At 50.4% G+C, this 26,063-nt stretch overlaps 1 protein-coding gene across 4 annotated transcripts in view; it reads left to right on the top strand.

Annotated features, from left to right (window-relative positions):
* The window catches only part of HDLBP (high density lipoprotein binding protein), a 933,925-nt gene that overhangs the window by 551,464 nt on the left and 356,398 nt on the right, over positions 1–26,063 (top strand). For all 4 annotated transcript variants that reach the window (XM_085634158.1, XM_085634156.1, XM_085634157.1 and 1 more), the window contains exon 17: positions 15,298–15,516. In XM_085634158.1, coding sequence (XP_085490284.1) covers positions 15,298–15,516 — 219 coding nt within the window. The remainder of the gene's footprint in view (positions 1–15,297; positions 15,517–26,063) is intronic.

Below are 26,063 nucleotides of genomic sequence, written 5' to 3'. Positions count from 1 at the left end.
GATATCCACTCACTTAAGAACCTAAACGTTATTTGCTGGGTACAGTGTAATGCATATTGCAGTGCCTTATGTTGCTTAGCAATGTATCCCATGCATTGCACTACGTCATCATTGCCTTGATTTGAGAGCTGGCTTAGAGATGTGCAGGAATAGTAATTTGCCAATAAAGTTCATAGGTTGGGTCCTAGATGTGAAGCTAAAACTCCACTTAAAATATGAGAGAATTCTGGCGATTCTATTTCCGGCAGAGCTCTCTTAACCTCTTCAGTGTACACTAAGTGCAGTCAGATTCCTTTCTGATAAATGCTCTCATCACTGCTTGTGCAAGTAAACTTATTTTCACATTGAATACTGTAAATGTTTGTGTAGGAAGCTGGCTCTTTGTATAGTATACTGTAAGAAAGTGGCTCTGTGTATACTGTACCAAAGTAAGGTTCAGTGTGTACAGAGTCCCTAGTCCCCTGAGGTTTGGCAGAGGCTAAAGTTAGATATAACCTTACTCTCTAAAGGGGTAGCTTGGTCGAGCAGTAAGGCAGTATTGGAGGACAGTGTAAAGCATTTGTACACACTCAGTCAGCAAATGGTCTCACACACTCGAACTGAACTCTAGGCCGATAGTTTGTATATAAAAATGTTGTTGTTTTATTTTAGAACCAACAATAGGTATCAAAATACTTTCTCAGAATAAGATGCTCTAGTTGAATACTTTCAAATAGCAATGGATTTTTAAATGCAATAGTTAGTTGTTGCAATAGGCAACACAATTCAAACACAATTATAACATTGAGCTCAATGGGAGTTTTTAAGTAAATGCAATTTCAATTACTTTGCGTATGATTTTCTTCCTCCGGGTTGGATCCTGGATTCAACCCTGGTGCATTTCCTGTAAACAGTTGAAGGAAATCGTTTTTGTTACACAGGCGATTTTCAAGGAATATTTGTATGTTTTAAAAATCGACAATTTCTTGCAAAAACCAGGCAATGTTATCCTATGGCGGAAAATCAAGTTATCGGTAATTACAGTTGTAATTACTTTTCAGGGTCAGTGCTGGGCACCAAGATCCAGCACTGGGATCTCTCCTGATAACTGAGTAATTTTGTTTTTGTTGATCGGCTGATTTTTAGTGAATATTTTAAGGTTTCAAAATTCGACACTTAGAAGAATTTCCAAGTGAAACCAGTCAATGTTACCCTATGGAGAAAGTCTAGGTTATAGGCTTTCAGGAAAGTACTCGACTGGCGGAGTTAAGGTTCTGCAAAAACAGTTGATGGACAGAATGCAGAACCATGTCATAGATTCACCCCAGTGCAGAGATCTGGGCCTAAATCCATCGTTTTTTTGCTCACCATGCTGTTCCAGTTTGAACCCAGCCATATGTAAATCAGTCTTGACCCTGTGCCTCATGGGAACAGTACTCGACTGGCAGAGTTAAGGTTCTGGGCATAGACTCAGGGGTCTGCCAGGGTCAGGTAGGTACTGTTGTTACACCCTCAGCGGCACAGGGGCAGCCGGGTGCAGAGAGTTTGGCCCAATGTTAGCCTATGGCGGGCAGGGGGCCTTTGGTTGGTGGCTGCTAGCAGGCAGGCCATGCGGCTGTGGGAGCTGGGCTCCTGGTCACAGGGCAAGTGGGGAAGTAGTTTAGGATAGATGTTGCACTTCCAGGGGCACTCGGCGGTTGGGTGCAGGGTGCTTTTGAGCCGTCGGGCGCTCAATGTATTTCAATGGAGAAGCTGCAAGATGAATGAAGGCTGCAAGCTCGGGGACGAAGATTCTTCAGGTTCCACCACCACTTCGAGAGGTAAGTTGGGTAGTTGGAGGATAGGTAGGCACCCAGGAGTTGGGCACAGGGGGCCGCAGGGCTCCGGGTGCAGGGGTGCCTTTTGGCGTCGGGAAATCTTACCCTCTGCTGGTCGCGGTTGGAGGGGTCCCTGATTCTGAGGCTACAGGCGTCGTCCGGAGCGTTGAGGAGGATCCTTGGGTGCTGGATTCTTCCTTAGTCGCCGAGGGGGACGTCCTCTTGGTCTTTGTCCACTCAGGGGCTCGGCAGGTGCAGAGTGTGCTGGATTCGCGGTTCCTGGCTGGCACCAGGGATTGTTGCTTGTTTTGAGCAGAACCACTGCTCGTGGGAGCCCCAGTCTATTAGATGAGCAAGGCAGGCAGGTCCTCCGGGGTTTTCGAGGTTGCTGTCCGCTGGAGATGCTGGGTTTTAGCAGGAGCAGGTTTGAGGATCAACAGGCCTGTAGGGCTGGGGCCAAGTCAGTTGGTGTTGTCCTCTTGTTAGCAGCTGCACAGCATGTCTTTATTTTTGTTCTTCTTTCTTGTTTCGGATTCGGGATCTGAGGCAGGAAGGTTCAGGGTGCCCCTAAATACTAAATTTAGGGGCGTTACAGGTAGGTATAGGTCAGGGACCAATGGGTCCCTTCCCTGGGGTGGGTACACCCCCTAGCCTGCCACTCGCCAGTGGGAGGAGGGCAGGTGCCAAGTTGTGATTGGGTAGGGCTCCCCATCATCAAGATGGCGAGAGCCCGGAGTTGTGCTTCACCTTGCCTCCCCCACCTGAGGGGTGGTGTTGGCAGAGGCTGGCACACCCCTTTTCATCACTTATGGTTTCACGCCGATCTTCCTGCCAGAGTGGGGGTCAGAACCGGTGGGGGCCAGTTGCTGAGTGTGAGGAAGTGCCATCTTTCTTGCATGGTATGCCCCCACTTTTTGCTGAATTGCTGATGTACTTAGACTGAGTGTGCCCTGGGCTCCTGCCAATCAGATACCCAGAGCCTATGTTCCTTCCCTAAAACGGTGTTGAGGCCTAAACCCAATTGGCATCTCTGGCCACATGTCAGCCCCTGGTAAATGGTACACTAGGTACCCAGGGCCTTGTGACCAGGGAAGGCCTCTAAGGGCTGCAGCACTCATTGTGCCACCCTTAGAGGCCCTGTACCCTGACACACACACACACACACTGCCCTTGCAGGCTGAGTGTCTGGGTGCAGAACAAAACAGTCGACATGGCGGAGTAGTGTGGCTCAATGGTTAGAGCGGCAGACCCTGAAGCAGAGTTCTGGCCAGGGACCAGGGTTAGATTCCCGCCTCGGCGGGGCTCGGGCTCCATTTCCTCAGACCTGTCTATTCTCGCCTCGGTGCCTATTCTAATCACGGGCTCCACGCTGCAACTCTGGGCAATAGCTTGCTTAGCCTCCACACTGGCCCCAACAGCACTAAGGATGCCTGGCTTCACCCTGGGGGTGCCCAGGAGTGGACACTTCACAGGGAAAGCCAGGAGGGGTTCCACAGCGGTATGAGTATCAGCGCCAGGAAACCGCAAAGACGACGCCACAAGGAGGCCGTCTGGTGACAGTGCGCTCTATAAGTACATTTACATATAGATCCCTGTGTGCCATGCCCACAACACACACTGCTGTGGCATACATCATCCACCCCTCTAGCTGGGTGCCCTATGCCAGTGGTGTGGGTACAGGTGCATGAGCCCTGTGCCCCTACAGTACTCTAGTCCATTCCTGGGCACTGTAAGTGCAGTGCTGCCATTTAAGAGTATATGGTGCTGGGAGATCGTCAACACAAACTCTACAGCACCATAATGGCACCACGAAAGACTGAGAAGTTTGCTATCAAACTTCTCAGCACATTAAACCCGCACTGATGCCAGTGTGGGATTTAATGTACAATGCACGACAGAGGGCATCTTGGAGATGCCCCCTGAACCTAACCTACAATCCACGTCTGGTCTGAGGGGCTGCCTAGGCTGCCACACAGCAGACATGTTGCTGGACCCCTGGGTAGAGTGCCATCCGCTCTCCTTGGCCTGCAACAATGCACATCCTGGGAGAGGTGCTAGGTCTCCTCCCCCAGGATGGGCAGGGAAAGCTTCAAAGGCATGGAAACCCCAAGTAAGGAAAGGGGGTGTGCCAGCCTCTGCCAACCCCACCCCTCAGGTGGGGGAGGCGCGGTGAAGCACATCTCCAGGCTCTCACCATCTTGAAGATGGGAAGCCCTGCCCAATCAGGACTAGGCTACTGCCTCCCTCCCACAGGAGAGTGGCAGGATAGGGGGTGTACCCACCCCGAGCCAGGGACCCATTGATCCCTGCCCTTTACCTACCAGTAACGCCCCTAAATTTAGTATTGCCGGAGTGGACAAAGACCACAAGGACGTCCCGCCGGCGACTGTGACCAAGAATGCAGCACCCAAGGACCTACCTCAATGCTCCTGACGCCGCCTGCAGCCTCAGAACCAGGGACCCCTCCAACCGCGACCATCTGAGGGTAAGATTTCCCGATGCGGAAAGACACCCCTGCACCCGGCGCCCTGCGGATCCCTGTGCCCAGCTCCTGTGTGCCTACCTAGCCTACAGCTTCCCAACGTACCTCTCGAAGTGGTGGTCGCACCTGAAGAATCTTCGTCCCCGAGCTTGCAGCCTTTGTTCGTCATTGAGCTACTCCACTGAAATCCATTGAGCGCCCGACGGTTCAAAAGCACCCTGCACCCAGCCGCCCGAGGGGCCCTGGGAGTGCAACCTGTCCTATTTTTCTTCCCCACTTGCCCTTATCAAGTGACCAGGCGCCCAGCTCCCACAGCCGCATGGCCTGCCTGCTAGCAGCCACCAACCAAAGGCCCCCTGCACGCCATAGGCTAACATTGAGCCTAACTCTCTCTGCGCCCGGCTGCTCCTGTGCCGCTGAGGGTGTTGCAACTGTACTTACCTGACCCTGGGAGACCCCCGAGTCTATTCCCAGAACCTTAACTCTGCCAGTCGAGTACTTACCCAAAAGCCGAGAACTCACTTTTCTTCCATAGGGTAACATTGACTGGTTTCTCTTAGAAATTCTTCTAAGTGTCGAGTTTCGAAACTTTAAAATATTCACTCAAAATCAGCCGATCAACGGAAATGAAATTACTCACTTGTTATCAAGAGAGATACCAGTGCAGGATCTTGGTGCCCAGCACTGACCCTGAAAAGTAGTTACAACTGTACTTACTACTAACTTGATTTTCCTCGATAGGATAACATTGCCTGGTTTTCACCAGAAATTCTTCCAAGTGTAGATTTTAGAAACAAACAAATATTCCTTAAAAATCACCTATGTAACACAAACTATTTCTTTCAACTGTTTACAGGAGATGCACCAGTGCTGAATCCAGGATCCAGCACTGAGTAACAAAGTAATGATAACCCTACTTACCTGGTAAGTGAATTTCCTCCCATAGGATAACATTGGTGATTCTATGTGAAAAAAGTTTCCAAGTGTCAACTTTTGAAATACAATAATATTCCTTAAAAATCATACCTGTAACCAAAACTTATTTACTTACCTGTTTCCAGGAAATGTCCCAGGACTGAATCTAGGATCCAGCCCTGTGGTTAGAAAAGTAATCCAAAGAGTAATTAATTGCATTTACTAAGAAATTCCCATTGAGCTCAATGTTATAATTGTGTTTGAATTGTGTTGCCTATTGCAACAACTGTATCTATTGCACTCAAAAGTCTATTGCCTATTGAAAGTATTTAACTAAAGCATCTCATTCTGAGAAAGTATATTTTGATACCTATTGTTGGTTCTAAAGTAAAACCACCATATAATTTTATGTACAAACCATTAGCCTAGAGTTCAGTTCTTGAGTGTGAGACCATTTGCTGACTGAGTGTGTACAACAAGTGCTTTACACTGTCCTCTGATACTGCCTTACTGCTCGACCAAGCTACCACTGTAGAGAGTAAGATTATATCTGACTTTAGCCTCTGCTAAACCTCTGAGGACTGTGGACTATGTGCACACTGAACCTTACTTTGTTGCGGTATATACAGAGCCACTTTCTTACGTCAAGGCACTCCTTGTTTGTCAGGACCTGCCATGTGTGCTCTTTGTGCTAGCCTCTGCAGTGCTGATGTCCCTAGTCAGCTGGCCGTCTGTGAGGGTGTTGGAGTCTGGACTGGACTTTCAACAAGCTTTGTTGTCGGCTAGGGGTCTTGTACCCAGTGTTTTGGTGCTGGAAGGCTCGTGGAGGTCCTGGTATCTTTAGGTTTGGCAGGAAGACCGATCTAACCACCTTGTGTGCTGACCTTCTGGCCGGCTACTGCTTGGTGTACCCGGTGGGCAGCATCTTCTTTAAGCAGTACGTCGCAGTCTGTGGCTGCAGAGTAGTAGCTCCTCCAGTCCAAAGGAGATGCTGGCTGATTGGCTAAGTCCTGGCACCCTTCGGGGGCTTGTGGGGGATGCACAGCTGCAGGATGAGTTGGTTCTTTCAATTGTCGAGTTTCTGTGCGACAGGCAGGGTTTTGCATCAGAAGTTCACAGCAGACTTCAGTTCTTGTTGGGATAAGCTCTTCAGTGTTGTCTTTGTAGTAAGTGGAATCTCAAGTTCTGGAATCGGGGGGGCTACCTAAATACTACATTTTGGAACGTTAGGGGAGTGAAGAGTAGTAGTCAGTGGGCTACCAACCCTTGGTGTCATTACATCCCCTATAGTACCAGTTCCTATGGGAAGTTGGTATAGCCCTGTCCCAGTTTCCTAATTTCTGCCAAGATGGTGGAATTTTCCTCGAGTGGGGCACATCATGCAGATCACCTATGGGGTGGGTCTGAGCTGGGTGTGCTCCACACCTACACTCATAATAATTTACACCAGTCCTGGTAACAAATGGGCCTCCGGGCAGGGTGTGGCATCTCCAAGGTCTGGGGGATGCTGAGTTTGCATATTTAAGAGGGCAGAGGCCTTTGAAGTCTCTGACCTAGGAATGCTGATTGCTAGCCATTCTGTTTCAAGGAGGTGTCGCGGGTCAGAAGCGCACCTGTGTTGGCAGGCTGGGCTGAACCAGACAGCCCACTACTAGACTAGTAGGTTTAAGGGGCTACCTCTAAGGTACCCTCTGGGTGCATGTATTAATAAATCCATCACTGGAATCCGTGTGGACATATTAATATGAGATGTTTGATACCAAACATCCTAGGTTTCAGTGAAGCCATCAAGTAGCTTGGAAACTCGTATTCTCCAGTTTCCAGTACATGTACTTAAGATGGCTTCCCTGTCCACTTTCAGTGCCCATGAATGGACTTAGACCTCTGGGAATATCTGCACATCAAGACATGTCAACACAGGTAATATAACACACCTTTCCTTAGGGCTTAAACCCCTGCTGTAGGGGTGACTTACATATATTGCCTGCAGTGTCTGCAGGCACGGTGCACAGGAGGTGTGCCATGTTATCATTTTTGTCTGCATCACGTCTCACAATCTGCCATGGCAGTTGGCATGACAGTGGTCAGGGGGTCCCTTAGGGTGGCACAATACAGGTTTGTGAGAAGCTGGGTTTGTGCCAGACTAATGATGCACCTTTGACTTGATGTGCCATGGGTCCCTGCTAATCAGGTTCCCAGGGCCTGTGTTCTTTCCTCCCAAAACAGTACCCTAACCCAATTGGCATCCCAGGCCACAGGTCAGCCCCTTTTAAATGGTACCACAAGTACCCAGGGCACTGTGACCAGTGACCACTTATTGTGCCGCCCTTAAAGGCCCTGTACATTTACACACACACACTGCCATTGCAGGCTCCTGCATGCTTTGGTGCAAAACAAAGTGACGAGTCGACATGGCATCCATCCCTGTGTGCCATGCCTACAACCCACTGCCCTGGCATAGATCAGTCACCACTGTAGCTAGGTGCCCTATACCAGTGTTTGGGTACAGGTGCAAGAGCTCTGTACCCCAATAGTGTTGAAGTCCATTCTTAGTACTGCCATTAGGAGTATATGGTGCTGGGAGCTTGTCATTACGAACTCCACAGCACCATAATGGCTACGGTGAAAACTGAGAAGTTTGGTATCAAACTTCTCAGCACATTAAACCTACAATGAAGCCACTGTGGGATTTAATGAAAAATGCACAACAGAGAGCATCTTGGAGATTCCCCCTGAAAAATGACCAGCCTCTGGTGGGTTCCCTGAGTGGTGCACGCCAGCCTGCCACGACAAGACATGGTTCTGGACCCCTAGGGTGGGAGCCTTAGCTCCCTGAGCCCAGAAACAAAGCCTTTCCTGGGTGAGGTGTTCACACCTCTCCCAGGCCAAGAAAAGCCATCTGTGTCAGGGGAGCTTCAAAGGCCTGGCAGCCTTTGTAATGCGACCCCCAGCCACTCCTGCTGTCAGGAGCAGGCCCCCTTCCTGTCTCCCCTCCTTTTCAGCGGGAAGACAGGTGGGAAAAATTAGCCAGCAAAGGTGGTGTGCCCACCTCTGCCAGCCCCACCCCTCAGGTGGGGGAGTAGAGGTGTAGCCCACTCTTTAGCGCCCGCCATCGTGCAGATGGAAGGCACTCCCCAATCCGGATTAGGGATTGTACTCACTCCCCCACATGGGGTGAGCACACCAAGGGTGTAGTCACCCAAAGGTCTGTAGCCCATTGGCTACTGACCTCGGGACCCCTAAAATGGCCCCTAAATACTGTATTTAGGGGACAGTCCTGAACCATGAACGCAGATTCTTGCAACCTAAGAAGAAAAAGAACTAAAGACGCCCAGCAGAGGAGACTGCAGAGAACTGACTTGGCCCCAGCCCTACCAACCCGTCTGCAGTTTCCAGAGATCCTGCGTCAAATAGTCTTGTCCTGCAGCCAGCAACTTCCAGAGCCCCTGGGAGAACTGACTGCATTCAACAAGGGAAGCTCGAGTGGCTCACCGGACCCAGCAAGGTCCCCCAGCGCTCCAGAGTCCGAGTCTACCATGGGATGACCGCTCCAGGACTCCTCGACGTCGCCTGCAGCCTCTGCACAGAGACAGCCCCAGCCCCCCCACCCCCAACTGCAAGTGGCCGGTAAGGTGATATCTGACCTCAAGACACCCTTGCATCCAGCCGCCCTGCACCCTGGAGAAAAAAACCCGAGGTGCGCATACATCCCCGAGCTAACATTAGACACCCCAGATACTAAAATATACAAGTGCAGCTTGCCCACTGCAAGGAGCGGATTATTGGGTAAGACAATCCAGAACATGCGTCCATAGAGGCTTAGGTGCTACAGAGGAAGATGGACCAGAGACCAATGTCACAACTATCGCACACTCACAAGTCATTCCCCGATTGGTCTCCTAAATCTGAGAACCAAATGGGAGAAAGATATCAGCGAAATGGAAGACATAGATTGCATCCTAGGGAAGTGACCATCGGGCAAGGCTATGATTAGTGCAAATTAAAATATTGTACAGGATCTATTCTAACAGAAGTGAACACTGTAATATGCGAAGGGCTGGTAGCTCTAATTGCATAAGATGGGCTGCTGAGGTGGAAACTTTTATACATACAATAAGGGGATGCCCCAAACTGGATAACTACTGAATGGGAGTAATCCGAGAGCTGGAGGAGGTACTGAGCCTGGAGATACCGGGAACACCCCAACCTGTAATACTAGAGATCCCTAACGACTTGGATATGTCGTGAATCCCAGGATATTATGCATTTTGGGGTTTATGGTGGCCAAGAAAGGTGTGACCCAAACTGTGGGGAGGGGCACCGATCCCTTGGTCACAAGATAAGAAGCAATGGATGTGAGTAGAACCAGAAAGGGTGGTGTTTCAAGGTAGGTGATGCCCTAAAAAATTTGAAAAAGTGTGGGGAACATGAAGAGCATCTTCAGGGATTGATGCTTTGCAGAAGCAGACACAGGCGATCTGAAAGTATAAGTTCCCTCGCATGGAGTAAGATGGTGGTATCACCAGGATGAAAGATGGGGACTAGCCTGTATGAGAGGCATGGAGGGTGGAAGCTCTGCATAACTGATTTAATCCTACTACACTGTATGCCATGTTGTATTTTTAAAATCAATAAAAGTGGAAAAGTAAAATAAATCCCTTGCATGGCTGTGTTAGAGCTGTGTTGGCCTCACCTTTCTTGTTTTAAACTGCCTAGTGTTTGGATAGTCTTGATAGTGTCCCATCTACTTTCTTGTAGGAACATGACTTATTTGGGGGCATGTCCAGTCAAAATTAATAGTCTGCTTTGGGATGTCTGTAAATAAGTCATTTTGGATATATTAAAGCGTCAAACTCAACAATTGTGTAGGCCCGTTAGAGGTGCTTTAGGTATTGTATGTTGATGTCAACTTGGAGCTAAGCTTCAATGCTGATGGGGTGCTTACATTTTGTCCTCTCTTCTGAGCGAGGCTAGTTACGGATTACTTAATCCAGAGCATGCAACATGTTTCTATCATAATTAAAGTGCAGGAGCCCATGTCTTTTTACTTGTACCCTGGAGCACTGGCTGTACTCAGTATGGTAAAGTACTCGCATCTGGGTTCCCTTTCTTTCATAATGTCTGATACGATTGTTTTTGTATGGGGTGGGAAGGTTATTAATAGGTTAAGTTAGTGGTCTGAGGTCCAAGTTGACCCTATCTGCTGTACACATTGTCGCCAGAGTGGAGCTCCTCTGTCCATTTCATACATGAAAGCCTCCATATCTGATGGACATCTAGCCACAGATTCCTTAACATAGTGTTATTTCCAGGCGTCAGACTGGATCCGGATTTTTTTTTGCAGCAGCACCTCTGCGCGCGGGGGTGCCACATGACCCCACCCTGACTTCGTCCACGGACATGACGTCAGCGAGGTCATATAAGTCCCTCCCGGCGCGCTGACATCAGTTTGCTCCTTTTCCAGTTTCTCTGGCCTGTGCGCGGGGGCAACTCAGACCCAGATGGCGGCCTATGCAGCGGCCCTACAGGCCTCTCTTGGGTCCCTCTCCTCTCCCTGGGGCGTCCTCGGACCCTCCGCTACGCGCGGTTGCTCCGGTGGACTCGCCGGTGGATCCGCCACCGGCGTCGACTGAGCCCCTTGCCTCTCTGGATGATGGATATATGGCGTCATCAGGGCGTGGCCCGGCTGGGTCCCCCTGTTCGCCCCATTGCACTCCTACTGCGCCGCATAGTCCTGTGGGGCTTCCTGTGGCGTCACAGGTGGTTGCTGGCGCTCGCAGCTCGACTCCGAGCCCGCCTCGGCCTTCAGGACAGGCAGCTGCATTTTCGTAGGCCGAGCCTGTGCCGGTTCGGTGCCGTAGGCTTGCCTCCCCGGCTCCGGCACAGTTCCTTTCTTCGGAACCTGAGCCTGTCGTGGTTGAGGTTGAGTCGGCGCCGGACAAGGCACCGCCTCGACGCAGGATCATTGACTTCTCTCCGGAGGCTTCCGGGGGGGAAATCAGCGTCACGTCGTTTTCCTGCGACACCGGATCCGTCCTTGTCAACCCCCCCCCCCCCCCCTCTGAAATGGGGGGGGGGGGGGGGGGTGGCTACCAGCTGCCAGGGCTGGTGCAGCATTTACAAGAATGGTTTCCTTGGCTGCCGTATTCTGAATATGCTGCCCCCTTCGGTCCCGCTGTTGACCTGCTGTTGGATGTCCTCCACCACGGTTCGGGGAATGTTGAGCCGCTTCTGCCGTTTGAAGCTTCTCTGTATGATGTCCTTTTGGGCACCTGGGCTCGGCCGGCGTCCGTCGGATCCGGTGGCTCGTTCTATCAGGCACCGCTGCCGCCCTGCTCCAAACGATCCAGTTTGCTTGTTTGTTCATCCAGACGTTCTGGGGCTTGTTCTGCAAACTGCTTTTCCTTCCTTGCCTCAGCTGCTTCTTCCTCCCTCCCGGGAGTCCAGATGGCTGGTGTCGTAATATTTTCGCATCCACTAGCGCAGCTCTTCGCTCACTCAATACAGTGTGTCTTGGCTCTGGCTACTTCGGCCCTTTGGGGGTTTGCCGAGTCTCTTCTGTCTTCCGCCTCTGAGGGCACTCGTATTGACCTCCTCCATTTTCTCCGTGATGGCCGTGATCTGGCTGAATTAACTATCCGTTCGGCCCTGGATACCTCCGATTCCTTAGGCCGAGCTGTTGCTGGTTCGGTTGCACTACGACGCCACGCTTGGTTGCGGGATGGCGTCTTCCCAGAGAATATTCGGCAACGCCTTGTTGACCTGCCCTTTGATGGGGTCCTTTTGTTCGATTCTCACGCCGATTCGGCGGTTAAGCGCCTCCTTGCGTGTCTTAGCCCTCCCCCATGGGTCTGTACTTACCAGTTCTCAGGCTGTCCTATCTTGGGGTGGTTACCCTTTCATTTAACATCCACCAGTTGGACTATGCATTTTTGGGCTGGCAGGAAGCCTACTGTGGCAGTGTTCCACAGGTTGTTGTGTTCTGTCCTCTGACTGTGGTTTGCCTTAAGAGGTGTTCCCCTGTTTTCTTGGGGGCGTGATATACTCCAGGTGGGGTAGCTGTATGCTATTGTATGGCTCCGCTTGCGCCACGCAGCCGTGGAGGTCCCTTTGGGCTCTCTACGTCTACTGACACCATTATCTTACCGTTGGACGTTTTTCAGTGTTGTGCCTTCTGGCGCTGCCTCCTACACGCCACGGGTCTCTCCTTGCTTGAGCCTTGCGTGTGTGCTTCATTCTCCTCTTCTAGAGGTTTTTTCCTTGTACTAACTTTTCTCAGTGTATTTCCACATGCTTCACATAATGTTGGCTCCTGCCACGTGTGCATTAGGTGGGTCCCTCCTATATAGCGCCTGAAGCTGCGTGGTCTCGGGGCTCGTCCCTCTTTTTTTTATCTATATACCCGCGGGTTGACAGTTGGTTTCCCTTTTTACACACCGCCACCTCTCCATTTCTGCAAGGTCTGGTCCTATATCCTCGTTTTTCGGGGAGCGGTTGGGTGCCTTGTACTCAAGCTTGCCATCGTTCTGCATGGCGGTGTTTTTCTTAGCACGGTTATAGTGCACTTTGATGCCCTTTCCTGCATCTTCGCACTAGGAATTCTTAGGGCTCCGGTTACTGGGATGGACTTCTCTTCTGTATGCTCTTTCCTTGGGGGTTTTGTCTGTCCCGTTCATGTACTGCACATTCCCTCTCTTCTGTGGGGGTGCATTTCCCCTCAGGTGGGAGGTGGTGACCTGGACATCTTATGATCTCATCAGCTATGTGTGTTCTTCTTCTTAGTTCCTATGGGCGCCTTCGGTGTATTGGATGCCACACCCTTCGGATGTGTCTTTTTTCTTTGGATGTCTCCCTAACCGGTGTCTGGTGTACTTGTGGGACAGCTCCTCTGATGACGGTCGTCCCAGGTTTTGTGCCTGCGTCTGTCTTCCGTGGGTGCGTTCTCCCCTTGGCCTTCCAACTGCCTTGTTGGGCAGTCCCATACTCGTCTTAGCTACGCCACTTTGTGGTCTCCGTAGCTGTCTATGTGCATGCTGTCTTTGTGGTCCACCTCGGTGTGCTTCAGCGTGGCGCTCTCCGCCCCTGTCGACTTTGTGACTGTGTGCACTTGGCGTGTCTTTTGTTGTTGCATGTCTTTCTGAGACCTTGCTCAATTCCTGCCTCTTGCCCATCGCTTCCTGGGTGCTGCCTGTCCGGTCTCCCTTGCAAAGTCTTGTCTAGTGGGCTCTGGTTACGTTCCTCCATATTACCCTCTAGCTTTCGTTGGTGCCAAATTCGTGCACCCTTGAGCTCTGGGCGTAGTTCGTAGTTATGAACTCTCCCTTCAAGTCTGGGATATGGCTTGGTGCAGTTTCTACGTCTCATGCTCACACTGGTATGGTCTTGCGCCATTCTGGCATTCTTGTAATACCTTGCCTCCCGTTGTCTTTTGCTCTGAGCTGCTTGGTTTACTGACTGGCTGATGCCACAGCTTTCCCCATAGTCCGTCCCTTTGTGGTTGGCTCAATGGTATTGGGCACTTTCTATTCTGTCGCAGACCTCCCCCCCCCCCCCTTGGGGTATGGCTATGGTATCTATGCTAAGTTAAGCAATCTGCGACTAGATGTCTCTATCAGATGTACGAGTTACTTACCTTCGGTAACGATGTATATGGTAGAGACGTTGTCTAGTTGCAGATTCCTTAACGCCCACCCATCCTCCCCGTTCTGCCAGGACCTCGCCAGGTGGGCTTCTCTATTTTGCCTCCTTTCAGTTGGCACTGGTCTTCATCCAAGGTGCTCACATTAGTGCACCAATTTTAAGAATTGCCATATGCAGTGGCTTCTCTTCCTGTAAAGCGGTGCTTTTTGGTTCACCTTCACCGGTAGATTCTTCCCTTTCACTGCATTCCTCCACTCGGGTCCTTCCAGTGTGGGGTCTTCTCCTGTTGCTTTTCCTCCCTCCCGCCTCCTCCATCGACCTAGAGCTCTCGTCTCCTCTACAATTGTCTTCTTTGGGATCTGCTGGGCTGTGCTTCGGTCTTCCATTTCTATCGGGGGGAAGTGCTGTTCTTGTACTACCTTCTTGCAGAAGATTGTTGTTCTTCCTGTGCTCGGCCCTTGTGGCCGACACAGTTCTACGTTGTATTAACAGTCTACCTTTTGTCCGTCGAGATATTCTTCCCTTGTTACTCAGCCTCTGGGGAGGGCCCACGCTTCGCTTTCAGGGGTTGTTTCTCAAAGCGATCCTCTGCCTTTACTTCTTGTTTTGTAAGTGGACAGTGTGTGTTACAGTCCTTTATGATGATGTTATGCGCCATCAGCTTTCCTTGCTTTACGGATCTTTTCCTTCTTTGCACACTGTTCCCATACTTTCAGAGTTTTGTTGGTGGGCCTGCGTTGTGCCGTGGAGAAGTTTCTCCGAAGAAAACTGATGTCAGTGCGCCGGAAGGGACTTATATGAACTTGCTGACGTCACATCTGAGGACGACGTCAGGGCGGGGTCGTGTGGCGCAGTCCCCCCCACGCGCACAGGTTCTGCTGCAAAAAAGTTTCCGGATCCAGTCTGATGCCTGGGGATAATTCTGAGTTAAGGAATCTGCGGCTAGACAACGTGTCTACCAGATAAATCGTTACCGAAGGTAAGTAACTCGTACGTCGATCACTCAAATACCTGTGTACCTGGTGAACAGAGGGGGGAGGGCAAGTTGTACATGAAAGGTGTATTGTTACCTTCTCCATTGCATTGAGTTGATGCAGCATTCAGTCTGATCCCAGTTTATATCGCACCTAAACAGTAAGAGTTGGTCTGAAAGTAGACTCTCATACTCAGAAGCCTGTGAAAGGTTTGAAGAAGCTGAATAACTTTCGAATATTGGAGACCCTCTTGTCTTACATTTCACATTGGGAAGAAAAGGGGCACTTGACTCCTTGGCCTCTTCTGGGTTAGTTTTCAGTGTTTATGTATTGTATCAAAGATCCCATTATAAACCTTGGAATTAAATAGACCCACTGCTAAATCATCCCCTCTCGCAGCCTTTCCGGATGTCTTTATAAGAGTGCAAGTTGGACTTTACTGGTGGCCTTTTTCTAAAGACTCTACCCTTTACTATTTTGTTTCTTCCAGGCAAACATTTCTGAAATGGAAGTCTCCATCCCTTCCAAACTGCACAACTCACTTATCGGAGCCAAAGGACGCTTTATTCGCTCAATTATGGAGGAGTGTGGGGGAGTGCACATTCACTTCCCGACTGAAGGATCTGGTAGTGACACGGTCACCATCCGTGGCTCTGCTGAAGAAGTGGATAAGGCAAAGAAACAACTTATGCAACTAGCTGAAGAGAAGGTGAGTCTCTTATCCACCTAACCTAGATGAACCTTGGTGCACTTTATCAAAGACCTCAATATTGAAACAAATGTTTTCAGTAACATTACTGATCAAAAATGTAGTTTGGTGCCAAGTGTTTGTGTTCTATATTTTTTTTTTCCCCTGGGCCTAGAAACCAAGCAAAAAAAAGTAAGAGAAACTGCAGAAACATATTTTATATTAGATGTGTGGCTATAGATTCACAAGCTTAACATACTCCTGCCTTCTAGTGTTAAGGTCAGATGTTTTCAAGTTTTTCTTGGAAGAAGTCTCATGGGATGTCCTGTGACTCCTCTCGCTGTGCAAAGCGCATGGGCACTGACTCAATGTTAGATTGTATTTTTTTTCTGCTATTGGGTTCGGGCATGCACCGAGTAGGCTGCGAGATTGCTGTTATTAATTTGTTCTTCAGGCCCAGTTAGTGTTGCTCTCTACCTGTGTCAGGCTCCTTCAACGTTAAGTATTTTAGCAGCTGAAAACGGTGAGGGCTTAGCTGCATTTGGGGACCAACACAGTTTCTGAACACCCATCGCCTGAGAATGGAGCACCAATTATGGAAAACATACAATTTCAATTTTGCCCTTGATGCCACATGTAGTTTCTGTTGACAGACTGTAGGTAACTTCTGTTGCAGTACCCACTCCTCCCCCCCCCCCCCCCCCCCCCTCTTTTTGCCAGATTACTGATGCACTTTTGACTTGATGTGCCCTGGGCCCCTGCCAATCGGGTCCCCAGGGCCTGTGTTCTTTCCCCCAAACTAACCCAAACCCAATTGTCATCTCTGGCCACAGGTCAACCCCTGGTAAATGGTACCACAGGTACCCAGGGCACTGTGACCAGGAAAGATTTGTAAAGGCTGCAGCACTTATTTTGCCACCCTTAGAGGCCCTGTACTTTTACACACACACACACTGCCTTGGCACACTGCAGGTCTTGGTGCAGAACAAAGTGAAGAGCCGACATGGCACAGTGTGCCATGCCTACAACCCACTGCCCTTACATAGATCAGTCACCCCTCTAGCTGGGTGCACAATGCCAGTGGGGAGGGTACAGGTGCATGAGCCCTATACCCCTAAAATGTCTAATTCCATTCTTAGACGTTGTAAGTGCTGCCATTTAGAGCATATGGTGCTAGGAGTTTGTCAATGCGAACTCCACAGCACCATAATGGCTACAATGACGACTTGGAAGTTTGGTATTAAACTTCTCAGCACATTTACCACACAGCAATCTGATTCGCATCGAGCCATGATACACAGGCCCCATGTCGTTGTCACAGGTGCCTCAAATGCATGAGAAACCCCCCACGCAGCAACTACCAATCATATCTTGGAATGTTAATGGTCTTCAAGATAAGCTAAAAAGAGGACTAGTTCTACAATACTTGAAACGTAAGGCACCGGCAGTCACCCTGTTGCAAGAGACCCACTTAACGGGGACAGTCTGCAAAGCCCTGGATAGATAGGGCTTTAGGCTCGCGGTGCACTCGGATTTTACATCTGGTTCGAGGGGGGTGGGAATCCTCCTGAAGAAGCAATACCAGATTGTCATTAAATACATAATCACGGATGATCAAGGTAGCTTTGCGGCGCTCTCGTGCCAGTGGGAGGGACGCATAGCTAACATAGTGTCTGTCTACATCCCACCTGCACTCCACTCCATGGCTTTTCCGGCGCTTAGCGAATTCCTTCTCCGACTCCCGCAGGGCTATTTAATAATAGGAGGTGACTTCAATGCCACTTTAGATGATACTCTAGATCGCACACCTCCTCGACAGCAACATCGATCACACTCTGTCTTAACTGACTTCCTGGACACCATAGGCATGGTGAACATCTGGTGATCCTGCTCCCCCCGGACACGGCAATATACTTACTACTCGGGGGCGCACAATAGCCTCTCCCGAATTGACTACTTGCTGGTGCTTGCAGCAGAACTTGGAAACTTCTTAACAGTAACACATTTACCAAGAGACATTTCTGATCACTCTCCGCTTAGCGCACTCTACACTTGGCACTCCACAGCGCAAAACCGCATTTTCCCCATATACTCCAGATACTTTAAGGCCCCAGAGATGGGGAAAGGACTTACCGATACTACCAAATATTTTTCCGAAAATGCACGCTTTGTCTCCTCTGGGATCGTCCTCTGGGAGGCGTACAAAACAGTGCTTCGTGGGCAGGCGGTCTCCCTAATCACCCATCGTAAAAGAGAAAGTCAGAACTTCGACGCAAACGCTCACTTATTACAACTTAAGAAGCAGGGGTATAGGGAATATCTATGGGAGGCAGCGAAAACTCGACTTTCCAAGACCCAACATACCATCTATGAAAGCGGAGACAAAGCTGGCAAGCTTTAGGCCTGGCTTGACAAAAGAGAGGGCAGATAGATGGATCGCGGAACTTCAACTCCCCACTGGTTACACCACACAGAACCCCCCAACACATAGTAGACTTATTAGCGTATCATTATGAACAGATTTACACCTCCACCCTCACAATCGCACAAACGTACGCGGTGGCGCTCCTCCACGATATTAAACTCCCCAGACTAGGCGAAACGGAGTCCCACTCTTTAGAGGTAGAGTCCTGTGCGAAGAAATTGCGATGGCATTAGGTAAACTAGAGTCCGGAAAAGCGTTTGGGCCGAACGGAATTCCCATTGAGTGGTACAAGCCTAACGCGATGACACTCACACCGCACATGGTGGCAATGTATGAGGCCAGCTTGGAGGGGGGGGGGGGTGGTACTACCACGCGACCAGAGGACGGCAACAATAGTAGCTATCCATAAACCCGGAAAACCCGCACTGGAATGTTCATCCTATAGGCCCATATCGCTGATCAACGCGGAGGCCAAAATATTTTCCAAAACCCTGGCCAACAGACTTACTTCGCACTTAGCAACACTGATACACCCGGACCAATCCGGGTTGATGCCCGAAAGAAATACAGCTCTAAATCTTCGGCGCCTCCACAACGTGATGGGCCATAGACCTACCATTCGAGAAGCAGCAATAGTTTTGTCCCTAGATGCAAGCATGGCCTTCGATACAGTCGAGTGGCCCATCGTCTTCGCTGTTCTCCGAAAACTAGGATTTGGACCGAAGTTTTTCTCCAGGGTCCGGCTACTCTACACTGCTCTTGTCGCCCATGTAGTGGCCAACGGGCATAGGTCTAGGGATTTCCCTTTACATTGCGGCACAAGACAAGGCTGCCCGTTGTCACCCCTTCTTTTTGCCCTAGTGCTGGAGCCTCTGGCAGCCTGGGTACGACAGGACCCGGTCATCTGAGGACTTAGATGGACTGAGGACTACGAAGACCGCATATCTTTATATGCGGACTACATCTTTCTATACATGGGCTCTCCCAGACGTTCAGTGTCCCGTCTGTTAAATATCTGTAGCTCCTATGGACGTCATTCGGGATATACGATCAACTGGACGAAATCAGTGCTCTGTCCTGAGGGGTTCCCCCCCCCTCCCTCACTTCTCCAGGCTGGCTGCGTAGTCAAGATAGTGGAAGACACCTTTAAATATTATGGGATTCATGTCGCTCATGACCCAGAAGTGTTTACGACCCTAAACCTCCAAGCCCCTCTGAAACGATTACAAAGACTGGCAGTCGTTGCCTTTCACTCCTGGGAAAAGCGGCACTTTTCAAAATTATGGTGCCCCCCCAGGTTTCTCTACGCTCTCCACAATACACCTTTTCCAGTCCCCCAGGCCTACTTCCGTGCCATTGAGGTGGAAGTCACCAAACTCCTTTGGGACAACAAACCAGCCCGTATAGGTTTGGAGAAATTATACCGCTCCTGGTATGATGGGGACATCGCACTCCCAAACATACAATCGTATTACTGGCCGCTCAAAAATCGGTGGATTCATGTCCCCCACACGGACCGTGTCTATGCTCTTGATAGGCTGAAGCTGGGGGTGACAGGGCCCCACCGGGCGCTCTACAAGATCCATTCTATGATGGCCCTGACAACATACACTCCAGATCTGGAAAACAGTGCAAAAAAAGTTAAATGGCACAACGCACTCACACGAGCAACACCCCTATGAGTAACGGACAAGCTGGGTAGGTTGGTAAACAGTAAGGGCTTTCACAAATGGGATCTCATTGGGATATCTAAGGTGGGTGACCCCTGGGTACGAGGGAAACTGATCCCATTAACACAACTCCAGACAAAATGGCACCAATGGAATACTTCCGGTACCGACAGATTAAACACGCTCTTGAAGCGGCGATTTTCCCTTGACACCACCCTGCCCGAGTCCTCCCCATTTGAGGACAGACTACTGACGGACTATATGGACAAAAAGACCATATCCCTGACCTATCGGAAAATTATCAATAACATGCCAGATCCGATTACGAAGCTTAAAGACAAACTGCAGGCAGACCTGGATGAATTAGACGACACAGATTGGCAGGAGGCGCTGGAGTCCCCTAGAGAGGTAGCGTTCAGATCTAAGCTTCGCCTTGTACAACTCTAGATTCTCCATAGAATTTATTACACTGGAACTACCCTCTGTAAGATCAGAAAAATAGACAACCCGCTCTGCCTGCGACAATGTGGGGAGGTTGGCACGTTTTTTCACACTATATGGACATGCCATGCAATAATATCATTTTGGGAGTCTGTTTGTCCCTTATCACAAGGGTAAGCGCGAACCTGGTCCCTGCGGAGCCTAAATGCGGTTTACTTAACATCTGGGTGTGAGAAAGTGGCTCTGTATATACTGTTCCTTAATAGGTACAGGGTGTACAGAGTCCACAGACCCCAAGGGTTTAACAGAGGTTAAAGTTAGATATAACCTTACTCTCAAGTGGTAGCCTGGTCGAGCAGTAAGGCAGTATCCGAGGACGTGTAAAGCATTTGTTGTACACACTCAGTCAGCAAATGGTTTCACACACTCAATAACTGAACTCTAGGCCAATGGTTTGTATATATAACAAATATATGCTTGTTTTATTTTAGAACCAACACTTGGAATTAAAATATACTTTCTCGACAGGAGAGGTTTCATAAAAATACTTTTGTATATGCAATTGACTTTTTAGTAAACAGTTACAATTAGTTGCAGTAGGCAACTCGATTTCTAAACACAATATATTGAGCTCAATGATAAATGCAGATTATATGCAACAGATTACTTTGTGGATTACTTTTGTAATTCCAGGCTTGGATCCTAGATCCAGTCCTGGGTCAGTTCTCAGAATCAGCTGTTGAAAGTCGACTTTGGTACTGTAATGATTTTTAACTAATATTTAGCTATTTCAAAAGTGAGCATTTAGAAAATATTTCAGAGCAAACCATCAATGATTCCCTATGGAAGGAAATGTAGGTTAAAGGTACAGTAGGCTATCGTTACTTTTGTAATCCAGTACTGGGTGTCTAGAATCAGTACTGGGACATTTATCCAAAACAGGTAAGTAATTACGTTTTCAGATGTTATACGATTTTTAAGGAATATTTAGAAATTGCAGAAATCAACACTTAGAAGAAATTTCATAGAAAAGCAGTCAATGGTTTCCTATGGAAGAAAAATGAGTTAAAGGTAAGTATAGTTGTGGGTACTTTTCAGAGTCACTGCTGGGCACTAAGATCCAGCACTGGGAGCTCACCTAAGAGCAGGTGAGTAAATTCGTTTTTGGTACTCCGCTGATTTTTGGTGAATATTTTGAGTTTTGAAAAGTTCACACTTAGAAGAATTTCCAAGAAAAAGCCAGTCAATGTTACCCTATGAGGAAAATGAAGTTAGCGGTTTCAGGGTAAGTACTCGACTGGCAGAGTTGAAGTTCTGGGCATAGACTCGGGGGTCCCCCAGTGTCAGGTAGGGTACAGTCAGTTCACCCTCAGCGGTTTCAGGACGGCCAGGTGCAGAGAGAGCTAGGCCCAATGTTATCCTATGAGGGATAGGGGGGGCCTGGGTTGGTGGCTGCTGTCGGGCAAGCCATGCGGCTGTGGGAGCTGGGCTCCTGGTCACTTACTCAGGGCAAGTGGGGAAGTAGGTTAGAGTAGAGTTTTCACTGCCAGGGCCACTCGGACGGCTGGCTGCAGGGTGCTTTTGAGCCGTCGGGCGCTCAATTGATTTCTATGGGAAATCTCCGGTTTGGAAAAAGACTGCAGGCTCGGGGACAAGGAGACTGCAGGCTCGGGGACAAGGACTCTTCGGGTGCCACCACCACTTCGAGGGGTAAGTTGGGTAGTTGGAGGATTGGTAGGTACCCCGGGATTGGGCACAGAGGGCCGTGGGGCGCCGGGTGCAGGGGTGCCTTTTGATGTCGGAAATCTTACCCTCTTGTTGATCGCGGTTGGGGTGGCACTCTGTTCTGAGGCTGCAAGCTTCTTCAGGATAGTCGAGGGGGGTCCTTGGGTGCTAAACTCGGGGTCAGTCGCCGTGGGGTCGTCCTCGTGGGTTTAGTTCACTCCGGCACCGGCCAGGCTTGGCGGGTGCAGAGTGGGCTGGGATTGCGGTTCCGGGCTGCTGCCAGGGGTGAAAGGTAGGTTCTGAGTAGAGCCTCTACTCATGGGAGTCCCAGGGGATCAGAGTTCAAAGGTAGCCAGGTCCTCCAGGGTTTCTGAGGTTGCTGGCCACAAGAGATGCCGGGTTTGGAGCAGGAGCAATTCCGAGGTCGACAGGCCGGTTGGGCTGGGGCCAAAGCAGTTGGTGTCTCCCTCTCCTTTGCAGCTGCAGGGCAGGTCTTTTCTTCTCGCTCTTCTTGTAGTTTCGGAATCTGGAATCTGGGGAAGGAAGGTTCAGGGTACCCCTAGATTTAGGGGCGTTACAGGTAGGTGAAGGCCAGGGACCAATGGGTCCTTGTCCTGGGGTGGGTACACCCCTATCCTGCCCCTCTCCTGTGGGAGGGGGGCAGTAGCCTAATCCTGATAGGGTAGGGCCTCCCATCTTCAAGATGGCGAGAGCCCGGAGATGTGCTTCACCTCGCCTCCCCCCCCCTGAGGGGTGGGGTGGGCAGGCTGGCACATCCCCTGTCCTTGTATGGGGTTTCCGGCCAAGCTTCCCACCAGAGTGGGGGGTCGCAGTGGCCTGGGGAAACTCCTAGAGGCGGCAGGCCTTTGAAGCTTCCCTTTGCTCATCCTGGGGGAGGAGATCTATCACCTCACCCAGGATGTGCATTGTTGCAGGCCCGGGAGAGCAGGGGCTCTCCCACCCAGGGGTCCAGCAACGTGTCTGCTGTGTGGCAGCCTGGGCAGCCTCAGAGCAGACGTGGATTGTAGGTTAGTTGTAGGGGGGCATCTCTAAGATGCCCTCTGGGGTGCTTGGTACATTAAATCTCACACTGGCATCAGTGTGGGTTTAATGTGCTGAGAAGTTTGGTACCAAACTTCCCAGTCTTTAGTGTTGCCATTATGGTGCTGTGGAGCTCGTGTTTGACGAGCTCTCAGCACCATGTACTCTGAAATGGCAGCACTGCACTTACAGGGGTAAGCACAATGAGTGCTGCAGCCCTTAGGGGTCTTCCCTGGTCACAAGGCCCTGGGTACCTAGGGTACCATTTACTAGGGGCTGACATGTGGCCAGGGTTTGCCAATTTGGAGTTTGTGTTTTAAGGAAGGAACATAGGCCCTGGGCACCTGATTGGCAGGAGTCCAGGGTACATTCAGCAATTTAGCAAAAAGTGGGGGCATACCATGCAAGAAATAGGGCACTTTCTCACACAACCCCCCCCCCCCCACCCCCCCCCCCCAAACGAAAGGTGATGAGACTAACCTTGTCCTATGGAGTCTTCATTGTCTAAGTGGAAGAACCTGGAAAGTCCATCTGCATTGGCATTGGCAGTCCCTGGTCTATGTTCCACTTCAAAGTCCATTCCCTGTAGGGAGATGGACCACCTCAGTAGTTTTGGATTTTCCCCCTTCATCTGCATTAGCCATCTGAGAGGTCTGTGGTCAGTTTGAACCAGGAAGTGAGTACCAAACAGGTATGGTCTCAACTTCTTCAGGGACCAAACCACAGCAAAGGCCTCCCTCTCAATGGCACTCCAACGCTGCTCTCTGGGGGGTAGCCTCCTGCTTATAAAAGCAACAGGTTGGTCTTGGCCTTCATCATTGGTCTGGGATAGGACCGCTCCTATCCCTAGCTCAGAGGCATCAGTCTGCACTATGAACTGCTTGGCATAATCTGGAGCTTTTAGAATTGGTGCTGAGCACATTGCTTCTTTCAGGGTGTCAAAAGCCTTTTGGCAACTGACTGTCCAGTTCACTTTCTTGGGCATTTTCTTGGAGGTGAGTTCTGTGAGGGGGGTCACAATGGACCCATACCCCTCACAAACCTCCTGTAGTATCCAGTCAAGCCAAGGGATGCCCTGACTTGGGTCTGGGTTGTTGGAGCTATCCAGTCCATGATGGATCTTAGGTTGTAAGGGCTGTACCTGGCCTCCACCTACAAGGTGGCCCAAGTACACCACAGTGCCCTGCCCTATCTGGCATTTGGATGCCTTGATAGTGAGGCCTGCATTGTGCAGGGCCTCTAAAACTTTTCCAAGGTGGATCAGGTGATCCTGCCAGGTGGAGCTAAAGACAGCAATATCCTCAAGATAAGCTGCACTAAAGGACTCCAGCCCAGCCAGGACATGGTTCACCAGCCTCTGGAAAGTGGCAGGGGCATTCTTTAACCCAAAGGGCATCACAGTAGACTGATAATGCCCATCAGGGGTGGAGAATGCTGTTTTGCAGCATGAATCTTTCTGGATTCACTATGCTGTGCATTATTCCGCGATCTTGTGGTTGGGTCCGGATTCGTAGTCTTTTCTTTTTTGTTTTATTTGTAGCCCAGGTGGGCGTCGACGACCCACCATTTGGTGCACCTCCCGTGACGTCGTCGTGCTTCCTGCGGAAGTCCCACCTTTGGGGCGCCATCTTCAGATTCTTTTTTCCGCCGTTGGGTCTGGATCGTCATCGGGAAGCTCCAGGATTTCAGTCGTAGGAAGAAGGAAAAGCGAGTTTCGTCGATAAATAACTACGAAAAGATCACAGGAGAGGAAAATATAACATCCGGAGCGCGAAGGAAGAGTTCCACCTTTTCTTCGACGCCCTTGGAGAATGCGCACTCAGAGGCCCTGAGAGCAATGGACAAGACGCCATTCAAGTTCTGCCCTAACTGCCACCACAAGTTCGCACAGAAGGACCAGCATCCAGTCTGCAATCTCTGCCTACCGGTCGACCACCTGAGCAAGGACTGCAACGCCTGCTCAGCCTTCGCGCCGAAGACGCTCCAGGTGAGAGAACGTCAGAGAAGAGCCAACGCCAGCATGGAAGGCAAGGGTAAAGCCCCGTCGCTCTACGATCTGGGCCTCTCCACAGATGATGAGGACAACGTCGCCGAGGGACCCGAAAACTTCACGGTCGTAGAGACCGACAAGAAGACTCAAGACGAGGTAAGAGTCGTCGAGTTCAAAACACCCGAAAACGCCTCGAAAACCCGAGGGTGACTCGAGAAAATCTGAGTCAAAGTCCACAAAGGGAGCCCCGGCGCCGAAAACTTCAACGACCAAGGGTGGAGCCATGGACAAGAGGCTGAGCGGATCCTTCGAAAAGGACTCCCTGGTGCCGAAAGACGCCGAAAGGCTAAGTTCGTCGAAGACAACCCATGAAACGGGGCGCTCGACGCAGAAGGACAAGCCGGCGTCGACGCAAGTTCCGTCGAAGAGGCCCGCGGTCGACGCCGAAAGCATCTCCAAGATGGAGAAAAAGAAGAGGCGGCTTGAGGCCGAAATGGAGAGCCAAGATGAAGGAATACAAAATTCCAACGGCTCCGCCGACGGACGTCGTAGAAATCGAGGATCAGAACAATTTCGACACCGAGGGGCTGCAGAGATATCTCGAAGAGGAAGACGAGACCTATTATGAGGGCGAAGCCGAAGAAGACGACCAGCATTCGTTCTACAGCCATCAACCAGCCACGAGATCGAATGGCAGGATCTCGACACCGAAAACCCCGAGGAGGCCGTGGACACGTACCCTTCGAGGCCTTCGCCGCCCGACGACATCAGGGTGTACAATATGGTGGTCAAGAGCGCAGCAACAGCCTTCGGCGTGAAACTGGAGGAAGAGAGGCCGAAAGCCGATTTCCTCCTCGAGACCCTGCTCCCCATCCAGACGAGGAGCCAATTCCTTCCCATGCTACAAAGTGTGATGAATCAGGGAAGAGAAGCCTTTAAGGAACCAGCGAGTTGCCGTTCGATCACGCCCAGGACGGAGAAAAAGTATAAGCACTCTTCTCTGGACCCCCCTTACATCAAGGGTAGTATCACGGCCGACTCATCATAGCTTCCACGGCCAGGAGAAGAGCCAACGTGCCAGCGACTTCAGGGCCACCACCCGATAGAGAGCAGGAGGATGGACCTCACAGGAAGAAAGGTGGAGAGGAACGCCGCAATGCACTGGCGCATGGCGAATTCAAATGCACTGCTCAATAGACACCAGTACCAGCACTGGGACGAGATGGGGGAACTAGTAAAACACCTCCCCGAAGAATACCGCCAAAGAGCCTCCCAC

The sequence above is a fragment of the Triturus cristatus genome, chromosome 11, assembly GCF_964204655.1.
Source record: "Triturus cristatus chromosome 11, aTriCri1.1, whole genome shotgun sequence".
In the NCBI taxonomy this organism is placed as follows: Eukaryota; Metazoa; Chordata; class Amphibia; order Caudata; family Salamandridae; genus Triturus; species Triturus cristatus.
The sequence above is the reverse complement of the archived record's forward strand: the minus strand, read 5'-3'. Positions and strand labels throughout refer to the sequence as shown.